We start from the raw sequence: 19,687 nt of genomic DNA on the forward strand, positions 1-19,687 counted from the left end.
TCATTTTACTTGTTCTTGTGATGTTTATGAGTTTAGTATTCTCTTCTTTAAGTAGTTAATAATGTTTCTTTCATGATTACTGATGCCACAGTCATTTTAACCTTATGTTATCATCAATATGTGATCGCTTTATAGAAATCTCAATAAACTGAAAAATTTTAATTCTGGTTTCATGTATCTTCTCTAAATAGGTAGCTTTTCATGTATAGTAAGTAGTCAAGAAGGTATTTCTGTTTCATTTTGGGTCTTCTGGAAAAGGTCACTGTGATCATTACTTCCCTGTATGTCGTGCATTCCTAGTCTGGGAGTCAGACTCAGTCTTCCAGTTGTGGTCATTTGTCACAGTTTGTGGAGAGCTAAAATGTTTAGTGTAGAAATTGTCTAGTACTTGCATAGTGTGGCATTTACCCTTTGAAGTCGTCTGGGCTGGACTCTGCTCAGCTGTGCTCCTTAGCAACTGGGTGATACTGGACAGATGGCCTCTCTAAGCATGTACCCTTTTAACCCCATACTGACTGTTTGGCGATTTCCTGTTTACTCATGTTTCTGTGAGTAGACCTGAGCTTTCTGAAAGTAGGAGCTGGATATGGTGTGTATTAACAAGTTCACATCTTTTCTAAAACCTCTTTAAACCAATATATAATATCCAAAAGTGTCAATGTGAGGAAACCTAATAGCTCTTAATCTTTTCTTATTGAAAATAACATAATTTTCCATTTTGATGGGGAACTTGAAGCAGTGAGACTTGTTTTTCAGTCCCTTTGCAGTGGTAGCAATTCGAGCGTGCTATATTTGGCCTTGCATTAGTGTTAGCAGAGTATTTGTCTTAATCTTCTTATCAGGTTGCAAGCTTTTTTCATCATTGCATTACCTAGCTTGGTGCTCTGTATAATAACCACTCAGTACATATTTGATTTTATTTCATTAATATTTATCTGAAGTATTTTTATATTGGTTCTGATAGAGAAATACTATTTTAATTGCTTACTGGGCTTCTACCTCCCTCTCCTCCCCGCTTCTTTTCCTGTAATAATAGGACCAGTGTTTTTGTTTTTGGATTCAAAAAAGAGTTCAGGTGTTTTGGTGTTCGTTAATCTGAAAAATTCCCCAGTGGACTCTGGAATTTTTTTTCTTCTGTTAAAGTAGGAAACATCCTGAACAATGGATGGCATTTTATACTACCAGCATGTGGTGCCAACTATATATTGCTGACATTAATTCACTATTTTTAAAATAAGTTTATAGACTCAAGGGCAGGGATCTTGTCTTTTACACTTTCTTATGTCTGTGGCATCTAGCATGGTCTTAGGCATGTAGTAGGTACAAATTAAGTATTTGGGTATTGACTGATTTGACCACTAGTCTGTGTGGTGTTGTGGGAGGAACATGGGGTTACAGAATTAGACACCAGACTCTCACCCAGACTTGCTGTTGAGTAAGTTACTGAGTCACTTCTGCTGCACTTCTCACGCCTGTAAAGTAATGGGAATAGTACTTCACCTGTTTTCTAGAAGTCTTATTATATATGCACAGTGCTCTGTGATCACTAAAGATGCTGCACACATCTTAAGTCTGTCTTGTTTTTATCACTTTATTAACTCTGTTCCCCTGCACATCTGGACTCAACCTTACTTGTTTTACCCATTGCTGGGTGCTCAGTTGACATTTGGTATATGACTGTGTGCGTAAGTGATATGTACTTAATGAGTAAAATGAGATCTGGAGAAGTTGTCTCTTGTCATAAGCTTACTCAATGAGATAGTAGAAGTGTGCTTAGATCCGACTTCTCGTAACTTCCAGCTCAAGCAGTCTTACGTACCATGTTTTGGTTTCTAAATACATGCAAATGCACACTTACACAGAGACACACATACCCCAGTTTCATGGAAATAATTTTATAAGGCTCCAGACCAGCATTCCTTTTACTAGTTTGAAGGAGAAGAAAACTGATCCCTCTCACTAACATGGGGTTCTTTCCAGATAGCTGATGTGCTTTACCCAAGACCATGTAGCCACTTAAGGGAAAAAATCGAAATGAACCCAGGTATTTTGGATCCCAATCCATTGCTCTTTCCAAGATACCAACTGAAACTTTACAGAGCAGCCTTTGAGCATTTTTGAAATTCCTGGACTTTGCTTTGAGGTTGTTTCCCCTTCTAGTGTAGTTCCTTATATGATGAATTCAGTAGATACACGTATTAATTGTTTTCACCAGCCATGCTGGGTGCAGACTGTCTTTCAAGATTGCTGTGGCTGGGGCTGTGAGTGGATTGGGCCAGGCATGGGAGTGTGGGATTGGAGGGTACAGAAGCTAGTTGGACACAAGATTAGAAAGTAAGGGGGTACAGATTATATATTTGCTTTATAGGGTGAACTTGGTAGGGGTGTGTGTGTGTGTGTGTGTGTGTGTGTGTGTACACACACGCACACACATACCCCTAAATGATTTGATTTGAAACTTTGGAATAATTCATTAATATATACTCACTTTGACCTGTGTCTTTGGGGAGGGGAGAGGACATTTTTCATTTTAGTACTGGAATTCGCATTCCTGTTCTCTGTTACTACCAGTTTGCAGTTTTTATTTGAAGTAACTAAGTAATATTCAGAAACGTGAATTTCGGGGTCAATTTACAATATGAGTAATCTTTGTACTTTGTGATTTTATTCTTTTTTCAACAGGAGTGTGTTGCTGCTGTTCTGCTTTGCGTCCTCGCTACAAACGCCTGGTGGACAACATATTCCCTGAAGATCCAAAAGTAATTTGATCTACATCTACTGATCCTTCTCTTTGCTGACCCATCCTTCCCCCCTGCTGACCTCCCTAAGGTTTCCCTAATTTCATTTCTCTACTTTTACCCCTAAATCTCATCATGTACACTGCTATTTTTATATTTATCTTTTTCCCCACCTTACTTTTAAATGACCCATGCTTGCTTGTCTAATTTTCAGATCCTTTTCATAGATTAATGTACATTTGGAATGATGGACAGATGGTATTCTCTTGTCTAGAGAGTTCCTATATTTAATACTTTTCAAAAATTTATGAGCTAGTGCCAGGTTATTTGAACGAAAGGCTAAGAATATAACTGTGAACACTGACATGGTTTTCTGCTCTTACCGAGCTCACAGACAAGGAAATTGGCGATTACAGTATTGTGTGAAAGAAGCTGTGATAGAGAGATGAAGTACCCCGCACTCCTGGAGTAGGTCAGAATGGCGCCTAATGTAGGCCTGGAGAACACAGGGCTGAAGGAAATGAAATCTAAGCTAAGGTCTGAAGAGTAAATAGTTTGTCCACACGGTTTTCAGAAGAGAATTGAGAGGTACAGGAATATTCCAGGCAGTTTGTTCTCTTTTTACTTAAATGCTTTTAAATTTTTATACTGGTTACTTTATTGTGGAAGATTACTGTTTTCAGAGCAGCTGGATTTGAATGATTTTGTTTGATACTGCCCTAAATTTTCCAAGATTCCTTTAGTCTAGTGTTAAATGGATATGAACAACAACAACAAAAAATACTAGATAGGTTTGATTGCCTTATTTTATCTTTTTTTTTTTTTTTTTAAGATTTTATTTATTCATGAGAGACACAGAGAGAGAGAGGCAGAGACACAGGCAGAGGGAGAAGCAGGGAGCCCGATGTGGGACTCGATCCCCGGCCTCCAGGACCACGCCCTGGGCCGAAGGCAGGTGCTGATAAACCTCTGAGCCACCCAGGGATCCCTGATTGCCTTATTTTAAATTGTAGCCAGGACAGATGCCTGACTAGCTTAGTCCACAGAACATGTGATTTTTGGTCTCAGGGTTATGGTTATAGGTTCAAGTCTCATGTTAGGTATAGAGATTACATGAAAATTTAAAAAGTGTTTACAAAAAAATAAATATAGCCAATTATAGAAACCTTATTGTTATCTTAACATTAATTTATATATTTCATGATATATGAAATATCTCATTTTTAATCAAATTTGATCTAAATGTTCAGCCATTTAAAAGAGGTTAATCTTACATACTATTGGCTGCCAGATACCTGGATAATTTGTCGCAGATAAAAGCCCTAAGGTATGGTACCTGCCTTTAGTAGCTTTCCATCCATTAACTGATGTAAAGCAACTGCATACTAAGTATTAAATCACAATGCATAAGTCAGTAAGCAAAATGTTAAGTAAAACAGGTGGTAAAGTTTTTGCCTTTAAAGCAGAGAGGTTTTACTATGGATGGCATTCTTTGGGATGCATTCTCGGAGGAAATGAGATTTGCTGAGCTTTGAAGGATGTGTGCCATCTGGAGAAGTGAGATTAGTCTCTTTGTTGCAAGTGAGGGGTCTCAAGAGAAAAGGCAAAAGGGTGCAGGAGAAAGCAAGGGGTACATTTGAGATCAAGAACCTTTGAAAAAGGTTTATATAGCCTCATTGTAGAGAGTGATGGGTAGTAATCTTGACCACAATTTCTGATTTGAAACTCTAGTCATGTCATTTAATAGACTGAATATTCAGATCATTGCCCTGAGGAATCTGGGACACATGGTTACTGAAGATAAGGTGGAGACCAGACTTTGGAGGAATGTGAATGACAGACAAAGCTTCTGCTTTATCTATTTTAACTACTAGGCAGTGAGAGAGTTTTGAACACTTGTGACCATGAGAGTGATGACCCGTAGATTAGATTACATTAGTGATGACAGGTAGAGAATGGTTGTAGAAAGAATCTTTATTTTTGTCAGGTACTGATTGATTGAATGCCAAGCATTTGGATAAGATTTGTTTAAATGGAGATTTATAAAATGATTTTTAAAAAGTTTACGTGAACCTTGGCATACGTGTGGTAATCATACCCATTTGGCTTTATTCATTTTAATTTATCGACCACCAACAAAAAAAATATTGTGGTATAACCAAAACAGATCAGGCAGTGGGTGCCCAGAGTGCAGAGGTCTACATATTCTAGTCCCTGCCTTGAAAGAGTGATCCCGTGAAGGGGACAAATAACCAGACCATTTCTTATAATTACTAGCCTTGTGATCTTGGACAGGTGCCTCAGTTTCTCATCATGAAATGGAAATTATAAATAGTATCTATTTCATAATATTCTCATGAGTATTAAATGAGTTAATATAATTCTTTGCTTACCTGTTCTTCCCTAGTGTCTATGACAGTGCCTGGCACATGGTTAGCACTTGATGAGTATTCATTTAATGAGTGAAAAACAGTACAATAAAATAGAATAGGATAAGTACATTGAGCTAAAGAAACGTATAGTAAGAGCCTTGCACCCAAGCTTTGAAGGACATTTGGGAGGGTGCATTGAAGGCTTTTTGGAGGACATTGAGATCTGCAGGATGAGGAGGAGTTATCCAGGTGAGTTAGAGAAGCATCCCCAGGCAGCATTGAGTTGAGTGAGAGAAGTTATGCACAGATGAGTCAAACTATGATTCCTTCAGTGCATGCTGCTTTTTATAATGTTGAAAAGCAGAGCAGTGGTTGCCTTGGGAGGAAGAGATGAACTGCAAAGAATATGAGGAATCCTTAGCAAATAATGGAAATATTTGCATCTTGTATGTATGTATGTATGTATGTATTTATTTAAATATTTTATTTATTTATTCATGAGAGACACAGAGAGAGAAAGGCAGAGAAGGCAGAGGGAGAAGCAGGCTCCATACAAGGAGCCAGATGTGGGACTTGATCCTGGATCTCCAGGATCACACCTTGGGCTGAAGGCAGCGTTAAACCACTGAACCACCTGGGCTGCCCTGTATTTTGTTTTTTAGTGGTGGTTTTATAGATACACAACTGTCATAGTTCAAAATATGTACTTGGATATAGTTTATTGTATATTAATTATTCTTCAACAAAATTAGTAAGGTATAAAAAAATGGATTAGAGAAGTTGTATTCAACTGATGATGTGTAGGAACCAATACAAAAGGAGAGGTTAAAAAAAACAGGAAAGAGAGAGGCTAAACTATTGGAGCCATGAAAGGCAAATAGTAAGAACATAGGCAAACTGATTTCTCCAAGATGAGTCCTCCAAAAATAGGGCACTTTCACTTTGCATGTGGCATGGTTTCTTAATTCAGCTTCTTTTGACCTTTTGATCCAGTTAATTATTTGCTGTTGGGTTAGCCTATGCATTTTGGGATGTTTATTGGCATGCCAAGCCTCTACCACAGATGCCAGTACACCCACCACCCAGCTGTGACAACCCAAAATGTTTCCAGACACTGCCCTGGGATAGGAAGTCACCCTGGTTGAAAACCACTGGTCTAGAGGGCACTGAGAAAGCAGGGGTATTTTGCCAGTAAATTCTAATCCGATGATTTCCATCTTCTCTGAGAGGAAGAAGAGCTCATTTGATGTCAGAGAGGGTAGAAAGGTGGCAAAGTAGCAAGTTTGAGGAAAACCAAGTAGGTAAAAATAGGAGGGACTGGTGATGGAGCAGTGGCAAAACAGAACATCGAGGGGCCAGCTGAAAATGCAGATTGTAAAATTTTTAGTTGTAGAGTCACCATTTAATATAATTTCTATCTGCCTTCCCATGTCCTCCACCAGTCCTAAACAACATTTAGTTATATGAACTATATATGACCAACATATAGTAGATGATGTAGACTGATCATTGATTTATTGTCTAAGAGTGAGGAGTACGCCTGTCACCTTTTAGAGGGCAGACAAATGAGAGTTTGCCAGTTCCATACCAGGGGCCTCTTGTTTTCTTTAATAGGTTGGCTGAGCAGAGATTCATGCAGTTCTTAATACTTTCTCATTTATTAATTAAAAGAAGGCTTTATAATGATAATCAAGTTTTGAGTCATTTTAACATGTTCACTGTTGTATATGTAAAGGAGTAAAATAGGCTTAACAGCATAGTATAATATTTCAAATTGAAATAAATCTGTTTGAAATCTTTTCAGTAAAATTCATTCCATTCCCTACATATTGCAGTTAGTTGAGCTGTTTCTCTATTTAGGAAAGTGTTAGAATAATTCATTGCATGTGAAGGTATATTTAAATATTCTGCCTAAGTGGGGGCATTTTTTTAACTTTCTGAAAATTGTATATCCAGAATGGTAAATATTTACAGTAAGGAGGTTATAGCCAGAAAGGTTTAGCATAACTAATGGATTAATCGTGAATCCAAAAAGGGGACATGTGAATGAAGCAAACAACACTTAGGAGTACAAAAAATAACTTTGTTGTTCTTATTTTTAGGATGGCCTTGTTAAAGCAGACATGGAGAAATTGACATTTTATGCAGTATCTGCTCCAGAGAAACTGGATCGAATTGGTTCTTACTTAGCAGAAAGGTTGAGCAGGGATGTTGTCAGACATCGTTCTGGGTAAGGAAACTAATTGCTGCTTAATACTGTATCTCTGAGAACTCCTCCTAGGCTAAATCATTCTATGTATTGTTTTGTCATCTAGTCATGCAAAGATAAAATGTAGAGGATAAAACCCTGTAATATTTTATGAGGATATGTGTAATGCCATAGATATTTGCAGCTTTTTACTTTCCTGATGGTCATGTTTGTTTTTTTTTGTTTGTTTTTTTTGATGGTCATGTTTTAAGAATAGACACATGCAAGCTAATAGAGTTGCCTTTAGCTTAAGCATCCATAAGTTTTTGGTATTTTAATATTTCTTTAATGGAAATAGTAGAAATTGACTCCTTTAGTGTATTTTTACCTATCAGTAGTAGAATAATAAAAGAGAACATTAGGCTCAGATATTAAGGTCCAGAGAATGTAAGTGTGCTAATTTGGAACTGTGCTAGCTATATACTTACCTATAAATAAAGGTCTGCCATCTTAATCCATTCTCTATACTTAACAGTAGTAACTTGGATAATTTGGGTTATAAATAGTTTTCCATATTCATTTTATGATTCTAGTTTTCTTAGAGTAGTCCATTCTTTGAGTGATACTGGTTTTCTATGCTTCTCTATTGTTACCTTTTAGAACATTTTAGCAATCTAGAATTATTGAAACAAAGTTATCTAAAGTCAATTTTAATTTTTAGTGTAAGCTTTAAATCTGATGAATTGTAAGGTTAAATTTATTAGATGTTTCCTTATGATACTCTATTGTTGCTGGTGATGTTTTATATTCAGATTTACAAACAGATTATATTGGAAACTTTAGACACATTGCTTTTTTTTTTTAATTTTTTTATTTATTTATGATAGTTACAGAGAGAGAGAGAGAGAGAGGCAGAGACACAGGCAGAGGAAGAAGCAGGCTCCATGCACCGGGAGCCCAATGTGGGATTCGCGCCCCGGGCCAAAGGCAGGCGCTAAACCACTGCGCCACCCAGGAATCCCAGACACATTGCTTATAGTAACTATTTTGGGTCAGATACAAAGATAGATGGTTAGAAGTCTGGAAATTAGAAGATGTCCATGTTTCCAAAGAAAAACATACACAAAGCTAATGTTAAGGAAGCTCTGAAGAATTTGGAAAGGAGAAGAAAATGGAGTAGTACAGCATAATTTTTGTACACTTCAGCATGAGGGTTATTATATAATCTGTGATCATTAGTGTTTGTGAGAAATAAGATTTTACTTGGGAACTACTAAATTTGCCTTTCTCTGTTCTGCGCATTTGCATATAATTATTCCAATGAAAAGCACCTAGGAGAATTTAGAGAGCTAGAAATGCTTTGACATTATTTTTTTCTTACACTTAGGTATGTTTTAATTGCTATGGAGGCGTTGGACCAACTTCTTATGGCTTGCCATTCTCAAAGCATTAAGCCATTTGTAGAAAGCTTTCTTCATATGGTAGCAAAGCTGCTAGAATCCGGGGAACCAAAGCTTCAAGTTCTTGGAACAAATTCTGTGAGTAAAACTGTTCTCTAACTTTCAGGTTAATTAGCGTATCTAGACTTGATTTCTTCTTAGAATGTTTTTACCTGATAAAATGCTCTTGTGAGGGACATGTGGACAGACAACGCAGATGTGGGTGGTTAGAACACTGTTCCTAGGGGTGTCTGGCTGATGGAGTCAGTGGAGTGTGCAACTTGATCTCGAGGTTGTGTATTCGAGCCCCACTTGGGGTATATATAGAGGTTATTTAAAGATAAGATCTTAAAAAAAAAGAATAGTCTCTAGTTTTTTCTGTTGCTCCTTGTGAAATATGTGATACTAACCAATCGTAAGGAGCATCAGGAAATCTGTTGGCCATAAAGTAAGTTCTTCAAACTCAGAGGCAATATGATCTTCTATAAATGATCATTTGGTCTCTGTTGTTACTTGCGACTTTCAATAAGTGAAAAGTGAATAAAGTTTCCCCTTCTAAAAATTTTCCAGAACATTTAAAATTTTAATGGTCATTTAAAAAACTTCTGATTTATTTAAATGTAATATGCTTATTATAGCACATTAGGAAAATCAAAACAATATGAAAGAGTAAACAAGACTCCTGAAATTCCAATATCTAGAAGTAATCTTTCAATATTTTTCTTTTTTCAATATATATTAGAAAGTGGGAAACAAATTATAGGTAAACCTCTGTGTGTTTTTTTCCCCATTTACATTTTTGAGCATTCCCTGATACAATTTAAGGTTTATTTTCATGAAAACAGGGATACTTGGTGTAATATTTTCTGAAACTTTACATGGTCAGTGTGTAGTATGGGAATCCTGACAATTGGAGTCCAGTCAAATCCCTGCACTCTAATGCCAGTCCCACCACTTATTAAAGTGTCACTTTGGACAAATGATTTCACCTCTTGAACTTCAGTGTTCCTATCTATAAACTGAGGATAATGATACATTCCTTACAGGGCCATTGGAATGATTAAATCATGTCAAAACACGTAGCACAGAATATGGGACACAATAGGTAATGAATGTCAGTTTAATGTCAACCGAGTCTAGTATTTGTGACCTTTTTCTAGATAACATGGATCATATAAAATTATTTAAAAACTGAGAACTTAGCTCTGGTGGAATTAATTTAAATTGTTTTGGTATCATAATTTCATTTTCTCACATTGATTCTATCCTTATTTCAGTTTAGTTTTCAGGAAAAAATTGGTAAATTTGGTTGAATCCTTCTTTTGGGTATAGCCTTTCAAGCTGTCAGCCATATCCTAGCAGGTGTTTACATATATTTAAATATGCATGTAAAATATGTTGCTTTGGGCTGTACACAGAAGTAACATATCACTGAATGAATGGAAAGCTAATGAACAAAGAAAATACATAATAAGGAGCCTTAGGGCCAGGTCTGTGACATAGGTAGGGTATTTGAAACTTCCCAAATGTGTGGATATTTCTTTTTTGTTTCTAGAAAGGAGTTAGAATGTATTTTATCATCTCAGTATTTTCTTCTCTGTTGAGTGTACATTTCCTTCAGTTTATGTTCCCTTTCCATGTCCCATCTTATTGGTATGAATATTACTCATTCGTGTGTTAAGTCACAGTTGTCATGGAAGATTTGCTGCTCATGATTAAAGAATAAAATTTTCTGCAGGTTTGGGCCTGAGGTTATCACTGAAGCATAGTCAGTATCTAGGAAATGGAGAAGAGCTTTAGAGTAAGACCTTTGCTTCTAGAGAGTGGGATCACTCACTCAAAAGAAACTGAATTAAAGTGTTAAAGTTAATATTTATAATGCTATATTCTTGATTTTCTCAAGTTTATTAAAAAATTCCTTTTATCTATATGTGGCATTTGTGGTATGTGTTTCATTTGCAGCTTATTTGATAGTTCTTGTTAATGTACCAAATAATAGATGAAAGTAAATGTGTTTCATACGTTCAAAAAGGCACTAACATGTTTATATTGGTTTTTGTTTTTTTTTTTAGTTTGTCAAATTTGCAAATATTGAAGAAGACACACCATCCTATCACAGACGTTATGACTTCTTTGTATCTCGCTTCAGTGCCATGTGTCATTCCTGTCATAGTGATCCAGAAATACGAACAGAGTATGTATTATTTTACTGTTATGACTTATTATTTTTAACTAGCTTTTAGTGGGCAAGCTATAGTGTTAGTTTACACAAATCAAAACAAATGGAGAACGATATTTTAAGACGGTGAAAGAAAGCTGAGAAGTGATTTACTAATTGTTTTCAGATACAAACACGCTGGCATGCCATAGGTATAATGAATTTTCCTCAGTTTAGTATTGGCCATATAGAGTTAATGGTGTTATTCCTTTTTTATGAGTGTAGAGCCTTAGAAGGAAGAGATAACTGTAACTATCTTACTAATTTCCTCTTTTTTCCAGTTACCATTAAAAATCTTTTTTTTCTCTCCCTAAAGGACATTTTTAAAATGTTTTATAAAATTTGTCTCTGTTATGGGACACCTGGGTGGATCAGTTGGTTGAGTGTCCGACTCTTGATTTCAGCTCTTGTCATGACCTTGGGGTCCAGGGATTGGCAGGATAGGGCTCTCTGTGCTCAGCAGGGAGTCTGCTTAAGGTTCTCCTTGTCCTTCTGCTTCCTCCAACCCCTCACCAGTTCACAGGCTCACACACGCTCGCTCTCTCTCAAATGAATCTTAAAAAAAAAAAAAAAGGGGGGGGGGATCCCTGGGTGGCTCAGTGGTTTAGCGCCTGCCTTCGGCCCAGGGCATGATCCTGGGAGACCCGGGATCAAGTCCCACATCAGGCTTCCTGCCGGGAGTCTGCTTCTCCCTCCACCTGTGTCTCTGTCTCCCATGAATAAATAAATAAAATCCCATGAATAAATAAATAAAATCTTTAAAAAAAAAATTGTCCCTGTTCTCAGAGGCTGACATTAACTTTTTAATGGGGCAAAAAGGTATAAAGATTACTTAAAGAAAAGGATATTTTGTTTTTTTGTTTTTTTTTAAGATTGACAGTTTTGTTTTCTTTTAAAATACAGTAGATATGCAGAATATAGTATTTTTTTGTTTAGTATTATGAAGAGTAGTAAACTATACACAGGTGTTTCTCAAATTTTGGTTGAAGTGAGTTTCACATATAAACCATTGTAGGTGAAAAGTGTGATATCCACAGTATTTATGAAAGGACATATTTAATAAGCTCAAAATTTAGGGGTATATGGGTGGCTCAGTCAGTTAAGTGGCCAACTCTTATTTCTACTCAGGTCATGCATCATCTCAGGGTCCTAGCATCAAGCCACAGATTGGGCTCCACACTCAGTGGGGAGTCTCCTTGGGATTCTCTCTCTCCTTCCCCTCCCCCCAAATAAATAAATAAACCTTTAAAAAAAAGTTCAAAATTAATTACTTAAGATGTCTTATTTTTAGGTATGTACTGCCCCCTAGTGAAAGATCTTGTCTTTTGAACATATTTTCACCCAATGTTTTTGACTAATGTTTACAAAAAGAAACTTGAAATTTTTCTAAATATAAATGAAAAAGCCTTATGGTACTTTTTCCCAATTTTGGGTCTTTCCAGAATTATATGATATATGAATTCCAAAATGGCATTTTGTTTGAATCGCTATGAAACAAATCAATGAGTGAGCTAAAATGCTTTTAATATACAGGGTTCAATTTTTTTTCTCTGCTTTGTTGTAAGTAAAAGTCCTTTTGATTTTCTTCTAGCATATTAATACTCCTTTTTTAGATTCTTAGTTACTTATCATTCCCTTTATTTTCAGCAAAACTGTATCAAATAGAATTCAGGGGGCTAGTAAACAGGGCTGAAAACTTAAGATCTTCTTAACATATTTACCCTGCAGAAATGGTTTCCACCTATAAAGTTGTATGTGATAATTTTAAGTTCTATTTTCCTAAGCAGCCTTTAGTTATGGTAGCACTTATCATTAGCATCATAATGATAGCGGGAACACCCAACACTTACTAATTACTGTGTGCCAGTTTATTTTATTTAATACTTCATTGGCTAACCACTGTACGTAAATTAACTCATTAACTCCTTTAAGTCCTTAGAACATTCCTGTGCTTTAGGCAAGACAAATTCTATTTTACTGATGAGGAAACTATAAAATTCCTTTAAAGTCATGACTAGAATATATTGGTTAGGCCAGATCCTGATCTGAATTGGGTGCCAGCTGTGTATCTGTAGTAGCTATAGATCGTTCCATCACCATCTGTTGCCCTCCCATTTAGGCTTCTGTGTCACCACGAGGTATCAGCGCCCCCTCCTTGTTTGTTTGTGTGCTCCGTGCCATCTCATGCTTGGTCCTTTCATCACCGAAGGAGTAACAGCAGGCTAACCAAGCAGACACCACAACAGTAATATTAGGCTTGCCTGCTTGTGATAACTGTACGAGAGTCTCTCAAGTGACATGTATAGACACAGCTTCCAGATAGGCAAAATCTGTCTTTATGTCTCCTGTTCACTTTCTTACCTGTTCATTATCCTGTTATCCTGTTCTCCGTTGCCATTCCTGAATGCCTATGTTATGTCCTCATGGGTTTGTAAAGCACGGTCACCCCCTTCCCCATATCTTTCATTCTTCAAAACCTGTAACTATTAGAAGACTATGCGGGGTAAGCTGAATAAACCTCTGTTGGTGAATATTTCCAGTAGTAGCAAAAAAGGCGGTAAATGATAATCAAGGGCAGGAGAGGTTCTCTCCCTGTGTGGATAGATTTTCAGCCATACATATATGTGATATATGTATACGTGTGTGTGTATGTGTGTGTGTGTGTGTGTGTATGTGTGTATATATATATATATATATATATATATATATATATATATATATATATATATGTATATGTATACACATACGTGTGTGTATGTTTAAAAATGGCTGAGGTTATCTGTACTCCCATTTTGATAGTTCTCATTTGTCACAATACCTTTATGGGAACCTGTTTAGTCTTCCATCCGTGTGGACTGTGGGAAGTGAGAGGCCTTTGGAGAGAAACAGTGAAAAAGAGGAAGCACTGAAGGGTGTTGAGGAAGAGTGAAATCCTGTTTCCACTCACTTCTGAGACGAGACTCCTGGGCAAGACATGGAGAGAATCTAGTTCATACTGGTTTGAATTATTATCATCCCCTTAGGAAAATTTAATGCTTTTGATTAAATTCTTTTTTATTGAAAAATAATAATAGACTTGATATTATTATATTTTATGGCCCCTTTAAACTTTAAAATGCTGATTTTTAAAAGATGGTATTCAAAGTAAATCTTGGGATGCCTGGCTGGCTTAGTCAGTATAGCATAGAGTTCTTGATCTTGGGGTCTTGAGGTTGAGCCCTGCATCAGCTGGGGGGAGTGGGGTGGGTAGTGATTACATTAAAAATTAAAAAACAAAAACATAAAGTAAATCTCTTTTGGAACTGCCATATCTCTGTCTTAGATTTTTGAGATTTTAATTTCTTAGATTTATTCTGTTATTTTCATTTTGTTGACTTGAAATAACAATATTTATTTGGCATCCATTCTCTTAGCTAAACAGTCAGACTTGTTTAATCTTTCTTAGGATTTATTTTTTTCTTTTTTATAGAATCCGAATTGCTGGAATCAGAGGTATTCAAGGAGTGGTTCGCAAAACAGTTAATGATGAACTCCGGGCTACCATTTGGGAACCCCAGCATATGGATAAAATAGTTCCATCCCTCTTGTTTAACATGCAGAAGATAGAAGAGGTTGACAGGTATTGGATAAAGATATTAGGGTTGAGGGTGGTTACTTTTGTATATGTGTATTTGTGTTTGCTTGTCAGGATAAGCAAGTTTTATCTTTAGTATTGTATAAATAGTGGTCTCGTAAACTTGAATGAGTTTAAATATGTGCCCTTTCTGAAAAAATTATTCATTTCTAGGCTTAGTAGACAACATATTCTTACTCATACATGTAAGGTTTTATTTCTTTTAGAATAAATTTATACTTGCTGCTTGTTATTGAGCATCCAAATGCTGTTTGAATTAATACTAAAAGTAGCAAATGTGTGAAACAAATTATAGCTGAACATCTGTTATTCTTTAGAGATCCTGGATGCTTTTTCTTAGGCAATTAGAAGTAACCAAAAGAATACTGATAATAATGATTGCTTTGTCATTTTTATAAACAAAAGGTTAGACTGTGTTTCTTATTCTTAAGTATTTTGGGAAAAAAGGAAAACATTTTAACATTTCTTGAGTCAAGTCTGTTCTTTTAGCTGTTAGAACTGGTGCTAGAGTTCTTGCATGCAGCTTTCTTCATTTCCCTTTTCCCCCCCAGTCGTACAGGTCCTCCTCCTTCCCCTTCTGCAACTGACAAAGAAGAGAATCCCGCTGTGCTGGCTGAAAACTGTTTCAGAGAACTGCTGGGTCGAGCGACTTTTGGGAACATGAATAATGCTGTTAGACCAGTTTTTGCGTAAGGAGTTGGTATTTTCCTGGTTATTTGTGGCTGGGCCATACTGATTCTGTGTTCCTTTACTTAACAGAGGACACTTTTTGTGAGCATGCGTGCATTACTACTGGAAAGTGTAGTAGCATTGTAGGGAGAGTACAGGAGTGAACCCAACATCATGTGTTTGAGCGCTGTTCAACCACTACACCAGCTTTTTCCCCTTAAAAATGAAATACAATCATGTGCTTGATAGTATGAGTATCATTTATCGTGAATTTCTACTGCCAGCATTTAAAATGCATATGCACAGTAAAATATTAACAGTGTCCTAGTGTGATACATCTTGTTTAGTAACTTCTATGGTCATTTCCTTCTAGTCCCTGGCTTCTGTTTCTTGACTGGCTTTCTCCACTGGCCAGACTACCTTAGTGCATGTTCACTTCTCTAAATTTTGCCTTATATCTGTGACTGGTCAGAGCAGGAGTATTGACTGTCTTATTGGTATATCTGTTTCCCCCTCAGGGAAAATATATTTGTGAACTTTGAGTTTCTCCACAGAGATATTATCTCTTAAGACTTGTTGTCAAGCTTCTTTTGGTGTTCTAACTCAATTATCAGATGATACATCTACTGCATAATATTTTGTAATTTCTGGCCATTTTTGCTGATTTTTATTAATCATTTGCCCATCATTTTCCCTTCCTGACTGTAATAAAGTCTTTATAGCATATATAAAGTTGTCTAACATCCCAGAATTCTTTATATAAGGCAGATATTTGGGTTTAAAGTTGAGCTTTAGTTATAAGAGTCTATAAACCACAAAATTATATTAAAATTACGAGAATCATTAGGTATCCAAAAAAATCTGTGATTTCCCCCACTGCCCAAAAAAGAAAAATTGAAATCTGTTTAATGACTGGGCTTATGGAAATGCTAGTAAGGAAATAATCAAAATTATGTCAGATATAACTAAAGGTAACTAAAGATTTATTGTTTAGTGTCCAGACCTGCTGATTTAATATTAGAATTCCAGTTTTTATCGTAATACTTTTATTAATTGAGAGGTAATATATAAGGCCTTTAAAATCTAGAGAGTGATCCTGGAAGAAAAAGACTATTAAATTAACTGTACTTGAGGTGGGTAACCTGAAGTGGGCTATGTTTTTTATTGTGTAGAACTTGATGGCCTTAAATCTTGATCATGTGTTAGTTAATTAAGTTGTTAATTAAATATTTAATTATATATTTGCTAGTTAATGAGCTAATTAAATATTAAATGCCCTAAGTAAGATACCAGGTATTTTGGAGACTATATACACAAATAAAGCTTTCCTAGTCCTCAGCAAACTTCTGGTGGATGATTGACATCCACAGTAATTTTAATACAATATGTAGGTTATAAGAAAGGGCCAAAATGTGCTGTAGCAGTTCAAAACAAAGAATTCATGTTGAATTGGGGTTATTGGGGGTGATCTTTTTTGATACTTAGGTGGATAAGCAGATTTTAGCTGGTTGAGATGCATGAGGAGAGGCAGAGACGTGGATTTTGAGAAACAGATTAGTTGATACCATTAACTGGAGTATCAGAGTTGAAAGGTTAGTGTAAAATGACAGATAGTTCAAGCCACACTTTAGGGATCTTATAGTTTTATATTTAAATCTGTATGGAATTCGTGCTTTTAGCTCAAAGATGTGAAATGACCATAATTGTCCTTTGAGAAAGTTAATCAGATGAGCTATGAGGATGGATTTGAGCCAGGGCCAGTATGTTACGAGGTTACTGTAATAAAACTCTGGACAAGGTGGAAGAATCAAAAGTAAATGGTACCATGTTTGAAGAGGTAAATAAAGTTCAGTTTTCTGCCTCTTTAGCAAAGTGGTTTTGAACTTTATAGAAGAGTCATGATACATTTTTAACTTCAGGGGCATTTTACAGCTTCTTTTAATGATAAATGACTCATTTTAGGAGGTTTTGACTTTAAACCTGCAGTTTTTTGTTTGTTTTTTTTTTTTTTAGGAAAAACAGTATTTCTTTATGTACTATTCTTAAATACTTAAAAATGTATCCTGCTATATTCACTGTTTATTAAAAATGTGATATTCAAAATTTCTGTTAAATAATTTATTTTCCTTACTAGATCAAATAATAATTGAAATAAAAAACCTGCTTGACTGTCAAACTAAAGCATTTTTTTGGAAGTAATTTCCCAGATCAGTTTTCCTTACTTACGAACTATTTTTTTGTAGTCATTCATTAACTAGAAATAAATTGCCCGTTAGGAAACGAATCTTTCTTACTACTGGAAGATTTCTATGAGGTACTAATTTTGCAAAGTATGCTACACTGTTGTCATTTTTACTCTTACTTAAAAAAAATTACTTAATATATCATTGAAATACTGTTTTTTTTTGTTTTGTTTTTTTTAAGATTTTATTTATCTATGAGAAACACACAGAGAGAGAGGCAGAGGGAGAAGCAGGCTCCATGCAGGGAGCCCGATGTGGGACTCGATCCCGGGACTCCAGGATCATGCCCTGCACTGAAGGCAGGCACTCAACCACTGAGCCACCTAGGCATCCCGAAATACTATTCTTACTGCATACTTTTTTATATACCTAAAAAGTTAATTTAGCATTGAAAAAAAAATTATTAGTATAAAGATAAATGATTTTAATAATTCCTATGTAAAATAGTTTTGCCTTTTCTTTCTACTTCCTTTTCTTTTTTTTTTTTTTTTCTCTTAAGTATGCTCCATGGCCAGTGTGGAGCCTACATGGGGCTTGAACTCACAACCCTGAGATCAAGATCTGAATATTCAACCGGCTGAGCCACTCAGGTGCCACTATGGCTATTTTTATATGCAGAGATTTTTAACTTTATATAGTTTAAGGTTTTTCTTTTTCTCTTCTCTTCTTTCTTTTCTTTTCTTTTCTTTTCTTTTCTTTTCTTTTCTTTTCTTTTCTTTCTTTTCTTTTCTTTTCTTTTCTTTTCTTTTCTTTTCTTTCTTTTCTTTTCTTTTCTTTTCTTTTCTTTTCTTTCTTTCATTTTTAAATAGACTATTCATGAGAGAGACAGAGAGGCAGAGACATAGGCAGAGGGAGAAGCAGGCTCCCTGCAGGGAGCCTGATACGGGACTGGATCCCAGGACCCAGGATCACTACCCGAGCCAAAGGCAGACACTCAACCTCTGAGCCACCCAGGTGTCCCAGTATTTCTTTTTAAATTATTAACCTTAGGATTGCCTATTTCATGTTTTGCAAATTATGGTTGTGATTTTTTTTAACCGGACTACGTTCAGCTCAAGATTTTTGAGAAGTTTAATAGATTAGGGTTAAAGTGCCATATATTTAGAGATGTATCTTGGTGTAGGGTATGGTCACTCAGTTATCACAATTACTTTTTGAATGTTTTGAACCTAGAAAATTTAGTCTTTTTTTCTTTCTTAAGATTTTATTTATTTGAGAGAGAGCGCGACAGTGTTGTAGGCATACAGAAGCTGAGGGAGGGAGAAGCAGACTTCCCACTGAGCAAGAAGACTGACGCAGGGCTCAATCCCAGGACCCTGAGATCATGACCTGAGCCGAAGGCAGATGCTTAGCTAACTGAGCCACCCAGGCGCTTCTTAGCCTTGACTTTTTAGAGCAGACGTAACATTGCTCATTGAATACTAGGGCAGAAATTTTGGGTGCTAGGGTAGCAGGGAAAAAGAGATAAGGATTGAAATTAAAGTTGATGTTGTACATTGTGAACACTGTGCTTGGTGATTTTGTTAGCTTTATCTCATTTAATTTGCACAGTGCAGTTATCCTGTTAAGTGGAGGGTATTGTCATTCATGTTTTACAAATGAAAGGCTATGGCCCATAGCTCTGAACTTTGAAGTTCTTTGCATTGATTGATTCTGTACTTGTAAAGATTTTATAAGAAAATTTAAAAATTAAAATTTGACATTTGGAGACAAAATTAGACATTTGGATATAGAATATCAATAGCTGTGATAAAAGGTAAAAGCTTTTCATGTTTCTTAAAGCTTTGCACCAGAGTCAACAGAGTGAACTGGTATGTTTGACCTTTGGTTGTCTAGAAGTAGCTTAAAGTGAGAAACTGGACATTTCTTTGAAGTCACATTTTTTATTTTATGAATTATTGAAAATTTTGCATGCCATTATATGATGTGTCCATAATTTTTGCATATATAAAAATAAGGCATTTTCTTTTTTCTTCAAGTCTGAGTGAAATTGTTCTTCTACTGAAAGGAATAGTAAGGTGAAAATTTTATATTTCATCTGACCCCTTAGTCTGACTATGCTTATAGATCTTTTACTAGTGTCCATACTGTTGGAATTGAAATATTTTTCATTCGAACTGAATATATTCTGTCCCAGTTCTTGTTTTAGAAGTTTTAGAATTGATTAAGTAGGGCAGCCCCAGTGG

The 19,687-nt window shown here is 35.9% G+C and overlaps 1 protein-coding gene across 6 annotated transcripts in view; it reads left to right on the forward strand.

Annotated features, from left to right (window-relative positions):
• EFR3A (EFR3 homolog A) overlaps nucleotides 1-19,687 on the forward strand; it is a 105,531-nt gene that overhangs the window by 34,428 nt on the left and 51,416 nt on the right. For 3 of the 6 annotated variants that reach the window (XR_013351855.1, XR_013351856.1, XM_077847271.1), the window contains exons 2-7: nucleotides 2,683-2,759; nucleotides 7,213-7,340; nucleotides 8,686-8,836; nucleotides 10,810-10,931; nucleotides 14,425-14,574; nucleotides 15,141-15,278. Coding sequence is in view for 4 of the 6 variants with exons in the window: in XM_077847271.1 (XP_077703397.1) it covers nucleotides 2,683-2,759; nucleotides 7,213-7,340; nucleotides 8,686-8,836; nucleotides 10,810-10,931; nucleotides 14,425-14,574; nucleotides 15,141-15,278 (766 nt within the window). In the remaining 2 variants the exon portion in view is untranslated. Of the gene's footprint in view, nucleotides 1-2,682; nucleotides 2,830-3,187; nucleotides 3,327-7,212; nucleotides 7,341-8,685; nucleotides 8,837-10,809; nucleotides 10,932-14,424; nucleotides 14,575-15,140; nucleotides 15,279-19,687 lie in introns of those variants that run through there. The other 3 variants (XM_077847272.1, XM_077847273.1, XM_077847274.1) reach the window with 3 other exon arrangements.

This window comes from Canis aureus, chromosome 14 (genome assembly GCF_053574225.1).
Source record: "Canis aureus isolate CA01 chromosome 14, VMU_Caureus_v.1.0, whole genome shotgun sequence".
NCBI lineage: Eukaryota > Metazoa > Chordata > Mammalia > Carnivora > Canidae > Canis > Canis aureus.